The following is a 20,327-nucleotide window of genomic DNA, read 5'->3' as shown; positions in this document are numbered from 1 at the left end:
AAGAGTCAAGGAGCATTTGTGAAATATGACGTGGCTTGATATTATCCTTAGATTCAGTCTTTGCCAGATGTCATGCATCTATTTAAAAACTGAAGGGAACGGGAGAAAAAAGAACGGGAGAGGAGCCCATCCCATTAGTTTTAATTTATTTTTTTGATGTGCATGTGTGGAGAAGAGAAAAAGAAGCGTGTCATGCTAATAAATTTTTTTTTTTTTTATAAGAGCTAATGGAAGCACTGGGGTAGTGATTCTTAATGCTGTAAAGGCACTTTGGGAAGAGAAATCTCTAGTGACACTGTTAATGATTGATTGATTGATTGATTGATTGAAGGTAGCACAATTGCACAGTTATAATATATGTTAAAAATAAAGTAAGCAAAGTAGAACCAACTAAGAAGTGTGTCATGCTAATGGATTTTTTTTTTTTTAATTTTTTTTTTTTATAAGAGCTAATGGAAGCACTGGGGTAGTGATTCTTAATGCTGTAAAGGCACTTGGGGAAGAGAAATCTCTAGTGACACTGTTAATGATTGATTGATTGATTGACTCAAGGAAGCACAATTGCACAGTTATAATATATGTTAAAAATAAAGTAAGTAAAGTAGAACCAGCCAAGAAGGCAGTTATAATCAAAGTAATTTAAAGTAAATAAAAGGCAGTAGGACCAACTAAGCAATATATATATTAAAGCAGTATAGAATCGTCCAAGATGGCAGTAACAAGTAGTATATTAAACTGAAAGCTGAAAATACTTGTTATTGAAAATAAAACAAAACATTTACAGTAGTAGTAGTTACAAGATCTCAACAGAACAAGTTAACAGTTACAATGTTTGGAACTAATTCTAGTTACAAGATTGTAGGGATAGTAGTATATTGAAGGTAGCACAATTGCACAGTTATAATATATGTTAAAAATAAAGTAAGCAAAGTAGAACCAACTAAGAAGTGTGTCATGCTAATGGATTTTTTTTTTTTTAATTTTTTTTTTTTTATAAGAGCTAATGGAAGCACTGGGGTAGTGATTCTTAATGCTGTAAAGGCACTTGGGGAAGAGAAATCTCTAGTGACACTGTTAATGATTGATTGATTGATTGACTCAAGGAAGCACAATTGCACAGTTATAATATATGTTAAAAATAAAGTAAGTAAAGTAGAACCAGCCAAGAAGGCAGTTATAATCAAAGTAATTTAAAGTAAATAAAAGGCAGTAGGACCAACTAAGCAATATATATATTAAAGCAGTATAGAATCGTCCAAGATGGCAGTAACAAGTAGTATATTAAACTGAAAGCTGAAAATACTTGTTATTGAAAATAAAACAAAACATTTACAGTAGTAGTAGTTACAAGATCTCAACAGAACAAGTTAACAGTTACAATGTTTGGAACTAATTCTAGTTACAAGATTGTAGGGATAGTAGTAGGAAATCCTAAGGTGGAAACAATGAACTCTCTCTCAAAGAAAGGCTCTAAGGTTTCTAAAAGAAAGAGTTCTGGGGAATTGAATTCTGAGTCAAAATAGGCAAAAATTTGAAGTGAATAGTACCATGAACAGTAAACAGTGAATAACAGCGAGTAGTGAACAGTACAATGAATAGTAAAAAGTGAAATTTTTGTTTTTGTCTTCAAAACATCCGTAGCAAAAGGCTTGTCCAATTCTTGTCGAAAGTAGTCTTGGAATACTCGAAAACATTATCATTATTGGAAAGTAGTCTTGGAACTTCATCATTATAGCATTGGCAAGGGTGTGAAATAATAGTAAGAAACCTTGTAGCATTTTGGCCGTTATGCAAGCCAGAAAATAGGGGAATCACTCCTTAGTCAGCTGCTAGATCAAGAGTAACATGACCAAATTGTTTCTGACTGTAAGAGTAACATGGGGAATGAACTTTATCAGTGGGAATCATCAAACTGGCGGGAATCTCTTGTCAAAACAATAGTGCTTTAACAGTAACAGTTTAGCATTATCAATGAGCTATAGAGTCTAATTAGTGATAGAAGTAGCAGTAGCCTGAGGAGGCCATTCATTTATAAGTGGAAGGATTATCGGATGGATAACCATCATACAAGTTCCCTGGGGAGTCATCATTACATTCATGCTCATGATAGATGGCATATTGATTGCAGAATCCGTAGTCCCAGAGTAAGAAACCTTCTTGCATCATTATGACCAAATCTTTCTAAATGATGTATGGTAGAAACATAAGGCCTAATACCGAAAACATAAATTCTATCCATGTTTCCTATGAAATGGTAATCTCTCCATAGGTCTTGGATAACATCAATAATTTCATTATTGAAATAATTTCTCCAACATTCTGCAAGTGAAGAAAAGGAAAGAATTTCCTTCATACCATTGTCCTTGGTGAGTGAAACCATTAATGAGAACGAGATGTTTTGAGGGCTGGACATTCATGCCGTTATCTCTTTAGAAACATAAGGGCTAGTAATCTTTTTAACAGCTTCTTGAATTATTTGCGGGAACTAGCTAATTTGATCATGGCTTGTCAACTTAAGGAGCCTGATGAAGCCATACTCAAACATTTGGGAAAGCCAGTGGGGATCCTTATCATCATCATCTGAACCATCCTCATAGTTGACTAGAAGGCCAGGAAATGGATGTTTCTTTTCATACACTTTGAGACTACTCCCAAAGTGTTCTTCCCAGTCTAGCTAAATAAAGACATTGTCACCTTCATCTAAATCATCAGGATCAGGAATAGTGGCTGTAACAAGTTTTTTGAAATATTTGAACCATAGGTTAAAAGACTTAAACACAGCCTTGCTTTCCAAAATATGAGATTGTATATCTGTTGGCAAGTTGACAATAGCACTTCTTAACAGAAATTGGGTTTTAAGACTCAATCTAGCATAATTAGTGCCCATTATAGTCTTTTTATTCATTGAATGGGTTTCCTCTTTGCCATAGAATTGACTAATGTAGGCTTCAAGATGGCTTCTAAAAGCCTCATTTTCTGAAACAATGTTATTTTTTGAAACAAAGTTGTTTTCTAAAACAAGGTTATTTTTTGAAACAAAGTTATTTTTTGAAACAAGGTTAGCATAGTGGCTCATATAAGCCTCATTTTGTGTAGTAAGATTAACAAGGTGGATCTCAAGTGCTTTGAGGGTTTTCTGAAACAGGGTGTGGCAATTTAGGGTAAAGGCCGCATAAAGGTTGTCAAGAATAAATTTAATAGAGTCTAGTAGTTCACTATAAATTCCATTATGAAATTGCAAATTTATGGATAAAACTTCTTGCAAAGCAATAACCATATCACTATTGGAATAAGTCACCTCTGCTAAGACAAATTCTTGAAGGGATGTTGATCCGCTGAGTTTTACCCCAGAAGATGTGCATTCATGCATTACCAAAGGTTGTTCCACTGGGAGCCTTTTGTCTTAAGAATGGCCCTGTGCAGGTGTTTTTTCCTTGTTTCTCCTCTCTGTCGAGGAAGCCATAATAATCCACTTAGTAGTGGTATAAGTAATATTAATATTCCACTTAATAGTGGTATTTCTCTTAATAGTGGCTCTGATACCACAGTTAGACGCGGCTTAGGTGGGCAGGCATACCTATCATTTCAAGGCGCCGCCACCCCACTTGGGCCGCCATCAGCACTGCCTTTAGAGCACATGCCGACAAAGGATCTAACCTAATACCACCACTATACACGCCAAGGCACCGATCATACAAGAGCTGTTCCTTAATCCCCATCAGGGACGTGTGAACTCTGACCACAGGACTACCCGATATAATAGTTACAAGATCTTAACAGAACAGGTTAATAGTTACAAAACTTGGAACTAGTTCTAGTTACAAGATTGTAGGGATAGTAGTAGAAAATCCTAAGGTGGAAACAAGGAACTCTCTCTCAAAGAAAGGCTCTAAGGTTTCTAAAAGAAAGGAGTTCAGGAGAATTGAATTATGAGTTAAACTTAAGGGACAACCCCCTTTAAATAGGCAAAAATTCAGAGTGAATAGTACCATGAACAGTAAAAGTGAATAGTAAACAGTACAATGAATAATAAAAAGTGAAATTTTTGCTTTTTATCTTCAAAACATCTGTAGCAAAAGGCTTGTCCAGTTCTTGCCGAAAGTAGTCTTGAAATACTTGGAAACATCATCATTATAGCATTGGAAAGTAATCTTGGAATATTTGAAAACATCATCAATATAGCATTGGTAGGGGTGTGAAATAATAGTAAGAAACCTTGTAGCATTTTGGCCGTTGTGCAGGCTAGACAAATAGGGAGAATCAAGCAATCAATCCTTTGCTAAATCATCAGCATCTTCTTCATCATGTCCAAACCACTCCTAATTGTAAGGGTAGTAAGGGTCTTTTGTAACAGAAGCTTCAGAGGACCGTTCATCTTCTGAATCAGCAGCTTCTTTTTCCTTTGAAATCATCTTGATGAGAGCATATAGAGCATCAGGATCCTTTCGAATTTCATCCAAAGGAGAACCCTTCTTTCTAGTCTTAACAGATGGTTTAACAATTTTAGTAGATGAGAAAGCAGGTGCATCAGCTAGTTCAGCTTTTTGCACTGGGGTAGTGATTCTTACATGTATAACAAAATCTAGTACAAATTTTATGTTTTACTTACGTCACAATCCTATGAAGTAGGTGTTGATAACATAATAACTTAAACATAAATAATTTATTATTATGTGCATATTTATATTATTTAGATAATTTATTTTAGGGGAAATTTTAATTTCATATCCTCAAAATTTTAAAATAACCAATTTTTTTTTAAATTTAAAAAAAAAATCATTATTCAAATATTTTTTTTTAAATTGTCTTAATGTAGATTTTTCTACACAAACAACTTCTCCCAAAGTATCATCGAAGTGGATCAAATGGATAAAAGTGGATCGAAATGAACTAAATTAGATGTTTTGAATGGCCTAAACATGAAGTAAATGTAAGCCAATCCATCACTTATATTAGAAAAAATATATTTAACATATAAACAAGCAACTCAAGAAGCAGTCATGCCCAAACCACAGATTAAATATAACGAAAGCATCACTAGAGCAAGGTTGTCAAAATCGGGATCCTACATAGGATTGTGAAAGGTAGGTGAGATCGTGGATCGTAGGATCAGACCATGGATTGTAAGATCCTACATTATTTGAGAAAAAAAACAAAAAAAATACACATTAGTATGTTAAATAATCACATAAATTATACATTCATTGATATAATTACCATATATCATTATATCCATTTGTAAGTATCATTTAAGGAGGCCGAAAACCTCAAAACATGACACTCTATTGTGATTTTTTTTTTTTATTTGGGTCCAACTGACACTCTCTACATTAGAGTGGAAAAACTTGATCCACTGGAATTTTATTTTTCATTTAGGTCCAACTGAGTCTTCTATCAAGTTAAAGAAGATTACAAGAAACTAAAGTCGTTTGGGATCGTCAAAATTGTAGGATCCTACAGATCTTGAACGATTGCAAAGACCCTTGAAAGATTCGGATCGTTTTGGGCAAGTGGGATCGTAAAATCGTAAAATTATAGAATTCAAATCGAGATTTGAAAAACCATGCACTAGAGGCATTCTAGGAATGTTTTTGTTCAATCATTATATAAACCCTCTAGAAGAATCCACACCAAACTCAAATACACCCACCACTGGGGCCAATGTCAATTTCTACTTATAAAATGATTTTTACATACTCTCAATTTCTTCTTGTGCTCTTACACCCACTTTGAACTCTTTTGTTTTTTTGTTTTTTTTTTTTTGTTGAGAAAGTCTCCACTTTGAACCTGCATTGTAAAATAATACAAACTATGCTAATGTTGTTCTAATTACATTATTTGTATTTTTTAAAAATACGTGTAGGTGAAAAAGTGTGTAAAAATACATGTAGTATTATTCAAAAACTAAAAACTCCTCTAATCACCTAAACAATAGAGAAGTTTGCAAGCCAACGACCCTACGATCAAAGCCCTCAAGAAAAGAAGCATTACCCATTAAGATGACCTCCAAAAAGAATTAAGAAAAACTCCCAATCTGATTTTGTTTGACCACAATTTGAGTACTCCATAAAGTGGACATTGTTCTAATTAAGAAATTTCCAGAAATTGCTAAAGTCAATCATGTACGGGTTCTCAGGATCCCATTGTGTTCCTTCCAACTTTCTGTGCCAACACGAAGCCAGTACAAGTTGCTTCTCTAGCTGCATATTGTCTCTCAGCATCCTTCAATTTCTGAAACATTACCAGAACTGAAAATTCTTAGAAATTAAGAAATCCAAATAATAAATACTGCCAAACGAGTGTGTCAAAAAATTTTCCCAAAGTATAAACTAATATACAGCAGGGACTACAAATTCTGCAAATTATTATGTTCCCTAAAGTTACCATGCAACAACATAAGTATTAATGAAAAAGTGAATATAATTTACTTAGCTTTTCCATTGTCCCCTGTTTCAATTAATATATACATAAACCAAATTCTAGCTCTATCTTTTACATATATCTAAACCCAGAACAGATAAGAATGTGTGGGGAAATTTTTGGACCAAATAGGATTATAGAAAATGGAAACTAATCAAATTTCTCATTTAGGAAGAGTAGTCAGGCTTGAACTCGAAATATCTTGAAATTAATACCATACATTAATAATAATACAACGGAAATATCTTGAAATATGTTAAAATAGAAATTATAAATTTCTAAAACCAAAGACAAAAAACAAAAGAAAAAGTCTTTCATCTCTTTGTCTCTCCATCTAAATTCTCACCTTTCTTTATCTTTTTTTATAAGTATTCTTTCATTCTTTGCAAGAGTTTCACAATGGTGGACGGTGTGCTGCGTGTGGGCATAGCAGCTTGAGGCTTGAGCTTCATCTGAGGTAACCTCTCTCTCTCTCTCTCTCCCCGAAATGGAAGACATGAAATGAGAGTAATGGTTTGTGATAAATCATAAATGTAGCCTTTTTACTCAATATTTCAATTTTCTTTAATCGGTACACTGCACAGCCGACATGCACATGGTTCACATCCCTAAACACTACTCGCATAGCTGACAACACACTGCACATAGCAGCACACACAGCCACATGGCCCACGGCTCCACGCACTAACACCAACTTCCGCAAGACTAAAACCGTTACTCACCCTATTACCCACGGTACAAACTGTAACACACGTAGGGATGAATAGTCTTCTTTTTTTCATTTTTTTTTTTACTTTACCAATTATTATAAGTTATCAGCTATCACACTGATTGATAATTTAATGATAATTTAACATGTATCATATGAACCCATCTTGTATAGAGTGATATTAATTTTGCATTTCAAAAAGTAAGATTAATAAATTTTAAATAAATAAATAAATAATTTAATAATAAATTATTACAAACAAAATTCTTGACTCCTATCTTTTTATTTCAAACAAAAATCAATAATAAATTATTGACGAGTGTATTTTTCTTTTAAAAATATATATTACAACTCATAATTATATATTTATAATTCTTAAGTCTATACTATTAGGTTTCTCAAAAAAAAAAAAAAAAATTCTATACTCTTAAAGTACTTGTTAATAAGACCATTACTTTAATAAATTAAATCAATGAATATCTAAAAATTACTTTACATAGAAGAAAATTCTATAAGTATCAATCCCCAAAGATTTATCCACCACACAGGTAGAGGAGCCAATAGTCAAGGGCCATTGGCGTGATAAATACTCTTATCAAATAGTCATGTACAAGCTTGGATGCATACAAAACATTTAAGGTAAATTGCAAATTACGCCCTTGAAATTTGAGAGTGTTTGAATTTAACACCCTAAAATTTCAAAATTTAAATTTTACTCCCTAAAATTTGGAAGTATTTGAATTTTATACTCACAAATTTTGAAACTTTAGGGTATAAAATCCAAACACTTCCAAACTTTAAGGAATAAAATCTAAAAACCTCTAAAATTTAGAAGATAAAATCCAAATTCTGAAACGTTGGGATATAAAATCCAAACACTCCTAAACTTTAGCGGGTGAAATTCAAATTATGAAATTTCAAGGTGTAAAATCCAAATACCACCAAACTTTAAGGGTTTAATTTGCTAAAGCATATGTAATCATGAACTATGTTCGAAAGTAGATAGTATAGATACAAAACTAGAAAGGATCCATCCACATAGAATCATTTGCCCTTCTTCTTGTCATCATGTGGGAGCTGTACACCCATGAGCCCAAGCAAATTGGAAGCAGGTCCGGGAAGCCCTTGTTGGGAAGAAAAGGAATCAAGAAAGCTCTTTACAAGGTTCACATCTACATCCACAGGAGTGAAATCCTCATCCATATCTTCTGTGGCATTTGATGTTCCCTGCATGCATTAACATTAAATCAAATTCATCATTTGAGCAGAACAGAAATTGAAATAAGAACAAGAAGGGAAACTCACATGCAAGCATAAATAGAATAGTGCATATCTAAGCAAACCGGACACTTATTACAGAAATTATCGAAATGTTTTTGCTTCAACCAATAATTAAACAAGTTGAATTTATTGGTTCATGTACAACCAATTGATGGAAATAATTAGATTCTAAATTATTTCCACCACATCTTTGCCACAGGAAAGTAAATTACCAGGAAAAGAAAACTGCCCAGATCAAAATCAATACAATATTCTTAACACACAAAGGACCTTCCAAAAAAAAGGTATCATATTTTTCTCCCAAATAGGCCATGAAAACAGTTTGAAAAGGTAGAAAGACTATTTATGATAGAAAAAACTCAGTAGTATACTCTCTTCATAGCAAGAATGAGAAATGTACCTCATCCTTCTTTGTTGCTTGCTCATTAGCACGAACAAAACTTTTTGCAATGCTGGTGGGCTTCAACTCTTCATTCATAGCATCAGAATAGGAATGCATGAAAGTATCCTTTTCTTCCTCATTATCCTCAGGAGGTTCCGCTATATCACTCTCATCTTCAGACTCATCTATAAATATCATCAATGTAATCATAAGCACCCCCCAACAAAACAGAAATGAAATGTGAACCTTTCATAATTTAATGACCTGCTCAAATGTTGAGTAAAAAACTTGGCTTATGTTTGCATACTAGATTAGAGGCATCAGTCACTTATGGTGAGCAAATTTTCAACAAATATTTTCTTTTGTTGTCAAGTTACATAAGCACCCAACAAGTTTTGAATCCATGACCTGACCCTCCATTTATTACTGTGCATTATGAGAGGAAGAGTTTCCATGGTTTGGACACAAGATAAATGCCTCCAATTACATAGATGCAAAAAAAAGACGGTCCAACCAATGGCCTTATGGATGGAGCCTGCTATTAGTTGGGCCTAAGGCCTAATCAATTAATGTCTAGGAATTGTTACATTTATTTACTTTATGTAATTGGCACATAATCCAAAACATAGACACGCACACAAAGAAGAAGGGGTGAAAAGAGAGGTCAAGCAGATTCAATAAGCCAAGTAACAAATATTATTAAAAAAAAAAATTATGTTCTTCAGAAGAGAATTATTGTAAAAAATAATGTATACAAGTAAATCATAAAGAACCGACAAACAAAGAGAGAAGACAAAAGTTTTACTGGCTATCATGAAAATCATTAATATAAACAATTTATACAACAAAAATCTGTCTAGTGAATAAAGATTGTGTATGACTTACCCAAATCAAAGTCCGATGACGAACCATCTTCTATATCAACATTACTGCCCACATCTTCAAAACCTTGACGCTTCATTACTGACTCCATGTCTTTAATGAAACGGTCAACATCAAGGTCCACTTCTTTTAGGTTCCTTCAAGAGACAGTTAACAAAACACGTTTAAATTCAATTGGTAAAATTGAAGTCTCTATCCTTCAAATATTTCACTCTTTTTAAAAATAAAAATAAAAAACCCACAGAATTGGACTTTATGACATCCGCTTTATAGTGATTTCTCTTTATCATTAAGCCAAGACTCCAATTAGTTTCTTTTGTAATTGGGCTGGATTCAAACTCAAGTCCCTATTTGACGACATGACACTTTACTGGTTAAGCTAAGTAGAACCTACTCCAAATATTTCATTCAACACAAAAAGTGCAGAGTAATGTTTCCTAACTCAAGAATGTTCAACTTAGGACAGTGGGAAGACAAAAAAGAACCCAGATCAGCTCACTCAAAACCACATCTGCAAGGTTGAGCTTGAGCATACAAGGAATTGCATGGGCTTCAAACCGAAAATTAAAATTGGCAGAGGCTTCAGTGGGAAAATTGGGAAAATAACCATGTCAAAAGCAACGAGATTAGCTAGAAGAATGAAAAAATCACAGCTAACTAATTGATATGCAGATTAGTAAGTGTTATTTAACCTGAATTCATGTGTGCATACAGTAAAGAAAGGAAAGGAGTTGAATTATGCACCCATGGCTGAATCTTTTATATTTACAACTATTCCTCCTCCCCCACCACCCACCAAAATAAAACAGCCAGGATGCCTATGAAAATGTATGCACATCGGCATGCACATTTATGAGAACTAAAATGTAAAATGTGCGAATAAATTTATGAATGAATGAGATGAATACAAAGGTATACCACATAAATACACACACACATACAAAGGTACACTAACCTGTTTTCAGGAACCTCAGCTCCCTTGTAGCTTGACACCTTATGGACAAAATCCTGCATGGTCTTAGCTATATCACCAAGACCAACCTCATCAACATTAGAACTGGACGAAGGACCCGTATCATCCTGGCCATTCTGTTTCTTTTTATGTTTTGAATTATAGAGGTCCATCTCCTTTTGTCTCTCAAGAAGTGCAGAGTTTAACTCGTCCTCTCCATTGTAAAGCCAGGAATCATCATCAGAAGGAGGAACTTCCTGACCACTAAATTCATCAGGTGAGTGTGGTAAAGCAAGAATCTCATCAATTCGTTTCACTGGAGCACTCAACATTTCACTGTGACAAAAATTTATACATTTGCAATAGTCACTAATGGTAAAAATAAAAACCTTACAGTGAACAATTTGATGAAAAAGAAAATATTTATCACTCCTATGTATAGGTCCACATAAAAAACACTGAAACATGTGCAGAATATTTGAAAACATTATGTACGTGAAGCATTATGATTTTGAATATATCTTGATGACAATTATATACCTGGTCCTTGAAAACAAAGAACTGTTCCGGTAATACTCTTCGGCATTGTGCATTAACCTCTGGTACTCTTTGGACCCTGGAAGCAGTCCTTGAAAGTATCCACTCCTCTCCAAACTCTCCTTATAGGCCTCCCAAGTGCATCCCTTCCCTTCCAAACCCTCTCGCTTTCTTAGCTGGTACATCATCTCTAACCCGCATGTGATTTTCAGTCCCAATTCGGCCTCTCCATATGCCACTTTATCACTCCTATTTGGCATTGGATAATTCTTTGGCGCCTGAAAGACCTGTTGAACCAATTGTGCATACATTGCCCTTGACATCTTCACTGCCACACAAACCAACTCTTCCTCTCTCCCTTTAGGTAAGAACTTTTCCATTTTTGCCGCGTACTTCATGGAATCGATGTCTCGATCATAGAAACCCTCCACCGCCAACGAAATCAAGCAAGGCTCGTGTTTCAATACTTGTGCCACCAACACCGGAACCCTAACCCTAACTTGATGCATATTCCTTTGAGCTCTCTCGGGATAATCCAATATCCGTTTCTTCACTGCAGACTGAATCGACTCTGATGCTCGCGATTCCTCACTGTGATTGATGATGAATCTCAACGAATCGGATAAGTTAGGGCTCGAAAGGCGGTCTTTGGGTATGATATGGATATGACCTTGGCGAATGAAGACACGGTTGAGACTGTTCTCAGGGTTGAGCCAGCGTGGGAGGTGGAAAGCGGCTTCAATGAGAAGAAACTCACCGTCAGTGTCCCATACTCGAATAGAGAGGGAAGGGAAGGTGGTAGAGATTTTGAAGAGGAGGAAGACGGTGAACCACTCATCATCAAGATTGTCACCAAAGCGGAGCTTGCCATGGAGGTGAGGGAGATGGGAGGAGCAGAGGCATGAGGGTTTAGGGAGGGAAGAGAGGGAGAGAGTGAAGGACTCATGCTGCCATAGGTAGTCAGTTGTGAAGGGAGATAGGGTTTGGAGGATTTGGAGGTGGAGGGATTGGAGAGGGGAGGAGAGTGAAGGTTCAGAGGTAGGGGTGGGATTGGAATTTAGAGTTAAGTCAGGGAATAGGGCATAGAAAACGGTGTCATCTGGAAGCCTCAAGTTCTTTTGGGAGAATATGTCTGAGAATGAAAGGTCGGATTCAGGAACTCCAGCCATGGTCTCTGGCTCACAGATTACTTAGTTCTTTGTACAGGTTGCTACTAGTTATTTCTTCTTCTGGATTGATGTCCCTATGAATCACAAATGATATAAATAAGGATCTTTTCCAAATGATACAACTAAAACCCCAAAGTCTAGGTGCAATGTACTAAATTTCAGAATCAAATAAAGAATCAAAGACACGCACACAAAAATAAAATACAAATAAAAACTCATGAGCAGCAAGCATACCGCATATAGTTGAAGCAAATCACAATGAAAGCATATCAATCATGGTTTATAATCAGTTTGTGCTAAAGATCACATTCAGACAAAACACACACTAATTCAACAAAATAAAATATATTTAAGTAGTGGCCACAAAAGGGGAAAAATCACAAATACTGAACTAAGATCACAAAAAATATGAGATCAATTGAGAGGGAAAATGTACCTGCCACTGCAATTACTAATACATATTTGCATTCAGAAAGTACTTAACAACATAAGCATGGTGAATGTAATGTTAGATAAAACTCAAACAATCCCAGATTGCATAAATGAAATCTATTTTGCTTATCTATCACATTGTATCACTTCTATCCAGCAGACATAAATAAAATCATTGAAAATTCAGCTATAAAGTAAATAAACAATTTTTGTAAAAATCCTTCCATATTTAAATTGATTTTTGTCTCCGGGAATTTAAATTATAAACCACGCATTTCTTCAAAGATATGAAATAAACATGGCCGTGCTCAATTTTTTAGCTAAATTATTAAGTCCAAATATTCAATGTGTAAAAATTGAACAGCAAGGGAAGGGGGAAACTCAAACAAATTCTATATTCTTCATTTCCTTTTATATATATATATATAGGTAATCAAGGATTTATTGCATAAAAAGTATATCGTGTTCACGTTGGTGAACACTCTATACTTAAAAACAAATACAAGTAACTCAAGAAGAGAATATATTCTTCATTTCCTAAATCATCTCAGTAACTAAACAAAGCCTAAAGCTAGTAAATAAAACCAATTCCTCAACAAGCAAACAGAGAAAGATGTTAGGGTCATATTTTTTGTAATTGGCTAATCCTTTGACAAAATACACTTCACTTGTAATTGGGTAGATCTAAGATGAGTTTAGTACTTCAAGAAACATGTTGTTCAAGTCAAGTATTAAAGACATGAAGATTGGTCAAAGAAACAAGTGAAGAAATGCTGCTTATTAATTCTCGACAGATAGGATATGGTGGTAAAAAGCAAACAGGAGGAACAACACACGGGCGATCTCCAGGAAGTGTTCGAAACACTAAGGCGACACAAGCTGCGCCTTAACGCCGAGAAGTGCGCGTTCGGAGTGGGGGCTGAAAAATTTCTAGGATACCTGATCACGAGCCGGGGAATAGAGGTCAATCCCGATCAAATCGAAGCAATAAAGAGACTGAAACCACCGAGCAATCCAAAGGAGGTACAGGTTTTAACCGGGATGCTGGCCGCACTTAACCGGTTCGTCTCCAAGTTTGCGGATCGTTGCCGCCCATTTTATCAGCTTTTGAAGAAGTGGACAGGGTTTTTATGGAGCGAAGAATGCAACAAGGCCTTTCGGGACTTGAAGGAGTACTTGGCCAGGGCACCCATGCTGGCCGCGCCCGAGCCGGGCGAAGATTTATTCATGTACTTGGCAGTGTCCGATCATGCTGTGAGTGCCGTGCTGTTGAAGGATGGGGGGATCCAGCAACCTATGTACTATATCAGCAAGACCCTGGTCGACGCTGAGAAGAGGTATTTGCCTCTGGAGAAGTTGGTTTTGGCCCTGATCCATGCCACAAGAAAGCTGCCGCACTACTTCCAAGCCCATACTGTCTATGTGTTAACCGAGTATCCTTTACAAGCACTTTTGAGAAGATCTGACTTCACAGGACGCATAGCCAAGTGGGGAACAAGGCTAGGGTCCTTTGACATACGGTACCGACCACGACATGCGGTGAAAGGGCAGGTCCTGGCCGACTTTGTCTGAGCCGGTGCCGGTATAGTCATATTCTCTCCCGAAGGGCTACGGCTGGAGCACTCTTTTAGGCTGGGGTTTAAAGCCTCCAACAATGAGGCCGAATATGAGGCCCTGCTCGCCGGATTGAGAACTGCATTGAAGCTTGGTGCCCGGAGCGTGGAAATACATTCAGATTCCCGCCTGCTATCGAGACTTAATTCGAAGCTCAATAGATAGCTCGACACCAGCTCGATCTATCAAGAATTACGATATCAAAATTTCCAAATCCGAAATCCGGCCCAAGCTTATGTGCATGTGTAGGATTTCTTTTCTCACAACCCTAGACATATATAAGACTTATTTTAATAGTCGTCATATACTGATACAGAGACCAAGAGACTTATTTTCCTCTATAAGAAGCTACTGCGTTTTGTACGCCATTAGGTTTTGTAACCAAGTGTTTCTTGATTTTCATTGTTGATGAAATAAAGAACTTTGTAGCCAACAACAACCATTCAAGTTGCTGGAGTTGGTTACGTACTAGGATCCGTACAAAGGAGTTAGTCACAAATTGAAGGTTTGTGCATCAAGGGAAAGAAAGCTACTACAAGATCAAGTCCAATTGGGTATTGGAGCGAAGGTTCAACTGTAGGTTGGTATTTCGGAATAAACCAGGGTAGTTGGTAAGATTCGTTTATAACCGTTTATATATAAATTAAATACTCATTACGCACCAAACTCATTTAATTTAATAACCCACCCATTTAACCTAACCCAAATGCCTCTAGTAACTACCAAAATGACCCAAATACCCTCTTGACCTCCAAAATTACCAATATGCCACTAGAATGTCCAAAATTACCCAAAAAACACTAAAATGTCAAAAATTACCAAAATATCCCCAAACAATAACACTTGATTAGTGACGAATAGCATTTTTTTCTTTTCCTAATGGGTAGATCAATAAGGCAATTTTTTTTTCCTTTTCTTTTCATGTACGTTACAATTTGTTTATTAAGATCACTGTTATTGAGGAAACAAATGAATCACTGTTATCCATTTAGTTCTCTTTTTCCTGATTTTGGTTTAGTATAGCTTCTGCATTTATAGACTTATTTTCCATTACTAGTTAAGGAGGCACATGCAACCCCTGTAGTGAAAAAAATTAAAATAGAGCTTTTATTTGAAGAAGCATAAAACCAAGTACTAAAAAATATATTTCATAAAATGCTAATCTCATTAATATAACAATTTTGATTGCACGCAAATTTAAAATAGCTATTGAACCAATGAATATCTATATTACTATGATTTCTAATAGTTAGAACTTATTTACTAAAGGCTAATAAGTTCTAAGAATAATAACAAACATTATCTTCCAAGTTTACAACCATAAGCAACTGAATTAAAATTTTGAAATAAATGATGCCATATGCTACAATTGATGCCCTTCATCAAATACCTACAAGTCTTCAACCATTCACAATAAAAATTTTGTTATACTTTCTTTTTTATGTTACAATTGATGCGTCTACCTACAATGTTTAGCTTAGTTTTTGATGAACACCCTTTTAAGCAAGAAAAGGAATAAAAAAGAACAAGATAACAAAATGAGTATATCCAAGGACAACGAACATGAAAACTACAACAACAACAACAACAACAACAAACGCAATACAACAGCTTCAAATATCTAAACTTAACAAACTAAGATTAACCATGTAAAAAAAAAAAATTATTTTAAACTCAGAATTTATCATTCAAGGCCCTAACCAAGCTCTAGCATTTATGTCTACACTAATTAATTCAATATATAAGTCTTTTGAAGGAAAAGCCAAAATTTGAATTAGTATCACTCAAATCATTATTATTTATGATACATGAACCCATGCCCAAAGAAAGCAGCCTGCAAATGCATACATAGAAATAATATTTCTTTCCTTGATCATGGCGAAAATATAATTGATCTTTATATCCAACCCTTATTTATAATACATGAAACTGTACAAAGGGAACAGCTAGCAAGCGTAACAACATTAAAGTTATTTATAATACATGCTAAAGTCATTGCATCAAGGAGTAACTTCTTATTGCACTATGATAGCTGAATTACTGGCATACAGTTTAAGCTTTATTAGCTGGTTAGCCTATTAAATTCAATTTATAAATTCTTAATCCAAAAGTTATTGTGCCAAATTCTTAGTTACAAAACTCTGAAACCAAAATAGGGTGGAAACAGACTAAACAAAATTTATGAATGGACATGCATATTGTATAATTCTTAATAATATTTCTCCCATCATCAAAAGTGAAATTTATCAAAAGATATCTATGAAAAAGTTACCTTGACCACCCACCCTAAGCGAATTGCACCTTTAGGTATTTTTGCTGCTCAAATTCTGCAATAATACAATGACCTCAGCATAAACTCATAAACTCATCTAGTCAACTCAATAAAAACACTAAATTAGACATAATTTATCACCCACATAATTTACTATACTTGAATCTCTAACCAACCACTCAAATTAAGTGAAGACAAGAAAACCTATAATTTCATAAGCATAGACATGAGTTTCAAATATTGCATCAAATTTGTTCTGTACAAACATATTCTCATGTGTCAAATTTCTACATTCATATTAGAATTCAATATCTTTGGGTTTATATCAGAACTCAATATCTTTGAGTTGATAATTGTGGACATTGCTGAGTTTCTCGCTGAAAACTCGGCCTTTTGCCTTTGTGAAAAGGTGAGTTTTGATAAAGTAAGTGTGGCTGGGTTTTAAAGGCTTTTTTTGCTCCCCCAAATGCTGGGTTTTTTTACCCAAATGGAAACAGAGAGTGCGCTTTTGTTGATTAAGAGCCTAGGTTATTTGATTTTCCATTTAAAAATATGGCAAATCAAAATCTCAAAACCCAAATAATAATTCTAACACATAAATACCTGAATTACACTTCCTCTAAATCTTAGATTTTTTTTTTTCTATCTCACCTTTTGATCTGTTTCTGCCTGACTTCTCTTGACCTGACATACAAAACCAAGAAGATGCCCATACTTGTCATTTCCATCCTCTTTCACCCCTCATCGACTATGTTGTTCCTTTACTGACTCACCCACTCTCTGCTATGCAGAGAAGTCCTCTCTCTCTCTCTCTCTCTCTCTCTCTCTCTCTCTGTGTGTGCGTTGTGCTTGTGGACCTGCATTTGTCTCTTCAGATGAAAATGAAACGCACTGTTTAGACTCACTAAAATACTAGAACTTGACCAAACCAAAAGCACTATTCCTAAGGCTATTCACTTTTTTTATGTAGTTAATAGAAATAGACATGCCCTCAACCGAACTTCTAGGCCAGTATATTACATATAATTAAAGAACTGGCATGATTGCAAATTATTAGATGGTATTTTAGCCAGATATAATGTTCATCTGTTCCTTTTCTTCACCAGATAGTTGGTTGAACAAAATCTAACCTAAAGAAATCCACCAGCAAACTCTAGAAAGGGCATTCATGCATTAAACTTCACAGAAAGGACTCAATTTTAAAGTTTGGCGAGCTTTGGTATGCTTTGCTTAAATGCCAAAAAAATTTCCCAGACCACTTTGGATCACAGTAGTGACACCTTATGCAGCAAGTAAAAACCTGATAGTTATCACTACAAAAGATAATTTTTCTAGGCCAAAGGACCACCATTATATATCATGGTGGTGGTAGGTAGCTTTTGGTGGCATTGACCCAAGAGAGTAGCAACAGCTGAAGCAACAAGTAGACAAGTATAAACGCTTATTATACACAATAAATAACAAAAATGGGGACCTATCTAATTGCCTCTCCCACATGCAAGTCAAAACAGAAACAGAAGTAATACAACGAACATAGAGCCATAGAGGGGCACCAGGCCACTAAGCACATGGATACAAAAAGGCCTAGCACTTTGATCGAGGACAATCAGCTCTCAAGGGTTGAATAAAAAAGAAAAAAAAAAAGAGAGAAGATCACAAATAAATAGAACCTTAGAATCAGCATCAAGGGTTTCTTGGAATGAGCACTAAGCAATGAAACAGAAAAAAAGAATTTAGAAATTGTCATCTACAGTGGTAAGGAATCAGCACCAAGCATGGGGATTTTCAGGACCTAAAGACAAAAATTTTGGACAAAAGCATATGTTTTAATAACACAAAACAGAACATAACTAGCACAGAACCAAGCAAAGTATTCTAGTCAAAATAAAGCAGCAAACAGTAATGCCAACATCCTCAATCACCACAGTTCTATTCACAGCTGCTTGACATAATCAAGCTCCTTCCAAAAACTTCAAGGTGTCCAAAAATACTGTAACACAGACAAAATAGAAAGACCAAAACTTTAAATTAAAGTACTAGAAGGAAAAAGCCCAAAACCAGGACAGTACCAATATCTTGGTGACATTTCTTAACATGACAGTGTAAATTACTAGTCCCATTCTCACTATCTGCCACAAAAGTTAGTACATTTTCTACACTTGACTCTTCAATGGCCATCATCATGTAAAGGTAATATTTCAAAATCATTCCACACTTCAGAAGTCCTACCCCTAGTTCTTTCATTTGAAACTGTTTGTTCAAATTCATCAATCCCCTCGGTTACAAACATGGCTCACCTTAAAAGATTAACAATCAAAATAGGTCATTCAATTGCGAATAAATTTACCTATGAAAAAAAAAAATTAAAGGTCAAATATAACATACATTGGATCTACCCACCACCGAACCAAGGGATTACCAAAAAAAAAAAAAAAGACCTATCCACTCTAAATGGCATCCTTTGCTACAATTTGCCGTGAACATATTGTGTTACTCTCGTAACCCAGAATGACAAGACTAACTGTTGCCAATGAAGATAATGAATCCTCCAAAACCAAAACATCTTCATACTAATAAACAAGAACAGCCACTAATTAAAGGGCATTTAAGCAAAATTTATTTGCTAAAACTTCCTCTAACAGCTTTCAATGAAACAAAATGCTAAGCCTCCAAGCCTCTATTCACTTTCAGAATCATCAGCACTAATATGACATTACATTCCAATAGCAATAGCAAGCCTATTTGAGTTCAGTCATCAATCACATGATAAAATTCTCAGATGGGTTTAGCATAAAAAATTTCCATTCAATTAATTCGCAACAAACTAGCAAAATTTGAAAACTAAAAAATAAATAAATATATACTAATCAAACTCACACAAAAGGTAATTTCTACAGAACCCAAAAGCCAAAAAGAGGAAAAGATCAAAGAAGCAAATCATCAAACACCTGAGCTGCACAATAAAGAAAATACATATACAAGAACCCATGCACAAAGAATTACATAGAGAGAGAGAGAGAGAGAGAGAGAGAGCCAATTTTTGAAAGAGACTTACACAAAGGGCAAGGGACAGTGCATCTTCGACAGGTTTAAAGCGGCGGTGGAACCGGCGACGGCGACGGCGAGATTCAGAGGGAGAGAGAGAGAGAGAGCAGAGAAGCAGAGAAGGTAGAGTCGGTGGAAGAAAAAGAAAGAGGCTACTGGCTTCTTCTATCGCTTTCGCGAATGTTGGGGTTTTTTTTTAAATCTCTCTGTGGAACGCTGTCGTTTACTTACTACAATATTTTATTTTTTTCTACATGACGGTTGTCGGTTGTGGACGCTGCAAACAGAGTGGCTGGAGCTGAGCTGCTGCTGCTGCATACTTTAAAGTGACACGTGTTCAGGCTGTGAATGAAATTTCTCCATCTTACTATGCGTCTGGGTTAGGATGAAATTTCACTATTTATAAGTTCTCCAATACTATTTTAATTAATTTTTACTTTTGTTTACAGTATTTTCAACAATAATTTTTTAGTTTTAGCAAAATAAGCAATATTCAAACACACTTTTAGGCAAACCCCATTAGACTAAAAAAAACTAATAACTTATTTGGATGAAGGGGGAGTAGAGTAGAGGAGGGGAGAGTAAGTTAAATTACCTTATTTTGTTGTATTTTAAGGAAGGAAGGGGAGGGA

At 35.3% G+C, this 20,327-nt stretch overlaps 1 protein-coding gene and 1 long non-coding RNA gene across 3 annotated transcripts; both read right to left on the bottom strand.

Moving 5' to 3' along the window:
• Positions 1–5,636: 5,636 nt before the first annotated feature.
• Positions 5,637–7,103, bottom strand: LOC136062126 (uncharacterized). The gene is made up of 2 exons (XR_010623955.1): positions 6,767–7,103; positions 5,637–6,231 (listed from the first exon to the last, which is right to left on the bottom strand). It is a non-coding gene; the product is annotated as an uncharacterized LOC136062126 (long non-coding RNA).
• A 459-nt stretch (positions 7,104–7,562) lies between these two features.
• On the bottom strand, positions 7,563–19,903 carry LOC112018258 (protein ecdysoneless homolog). 2 transcript variants are annotated; one of them, XM_024050779.2, is made up of 7 exons: positions 19,706–19,903; positions 16,651–16,705; positions 11,167–12,406; positions 10,630–10,962; positions 9,678–9,811; positions 8,811–8,977; positions 7,563–8,356 (listed from the first exon to the last, which is right to left on the bottom strand). In XM_024050779.2, exons 3-7 carry the CDS (start codon positions 12,330–12,332, stop codon positions 8,174–8,176), a joined length of 1,983 nt encoding a protein of 660 aa, XP_023906547.2. In that variant the 5' UTR covers positions 12,333–12,406; positions 16,651–16,705; positions 19,706–19,903; the 3' UTR covers positions 7,563–8,173. The 2 variants fall into 2 exon arrangements, with proteins under 2 accessions (XP_023906547.2, XP_023906551.2); XM_024050783.2 differs by lacking the exon at positions 16,651–16,705.
• Positions 19,904–20,327: the final 424 nt, after the last annotated feature.

Source organism: Quercus suber, unplaced genomic scaffold (assembly GCF_002906115.3).
Source record: "Quercus suber isolate HL8 unplaced genomic scaffold, Cork oak 2.0 scaffold_383, whole genome shotgun sequence".
Taxonomy (NCBI): Eukaryota; Viridiplantae; Streptophyta; class Magnoliopsida; order Fagales; family Fagaceae; genus Quercus; species Quercus suber.
Note: the sequence above shows the minus strand (reverse complement) of the source record. Positions and strands in the feature narration are given on the sequence as shown.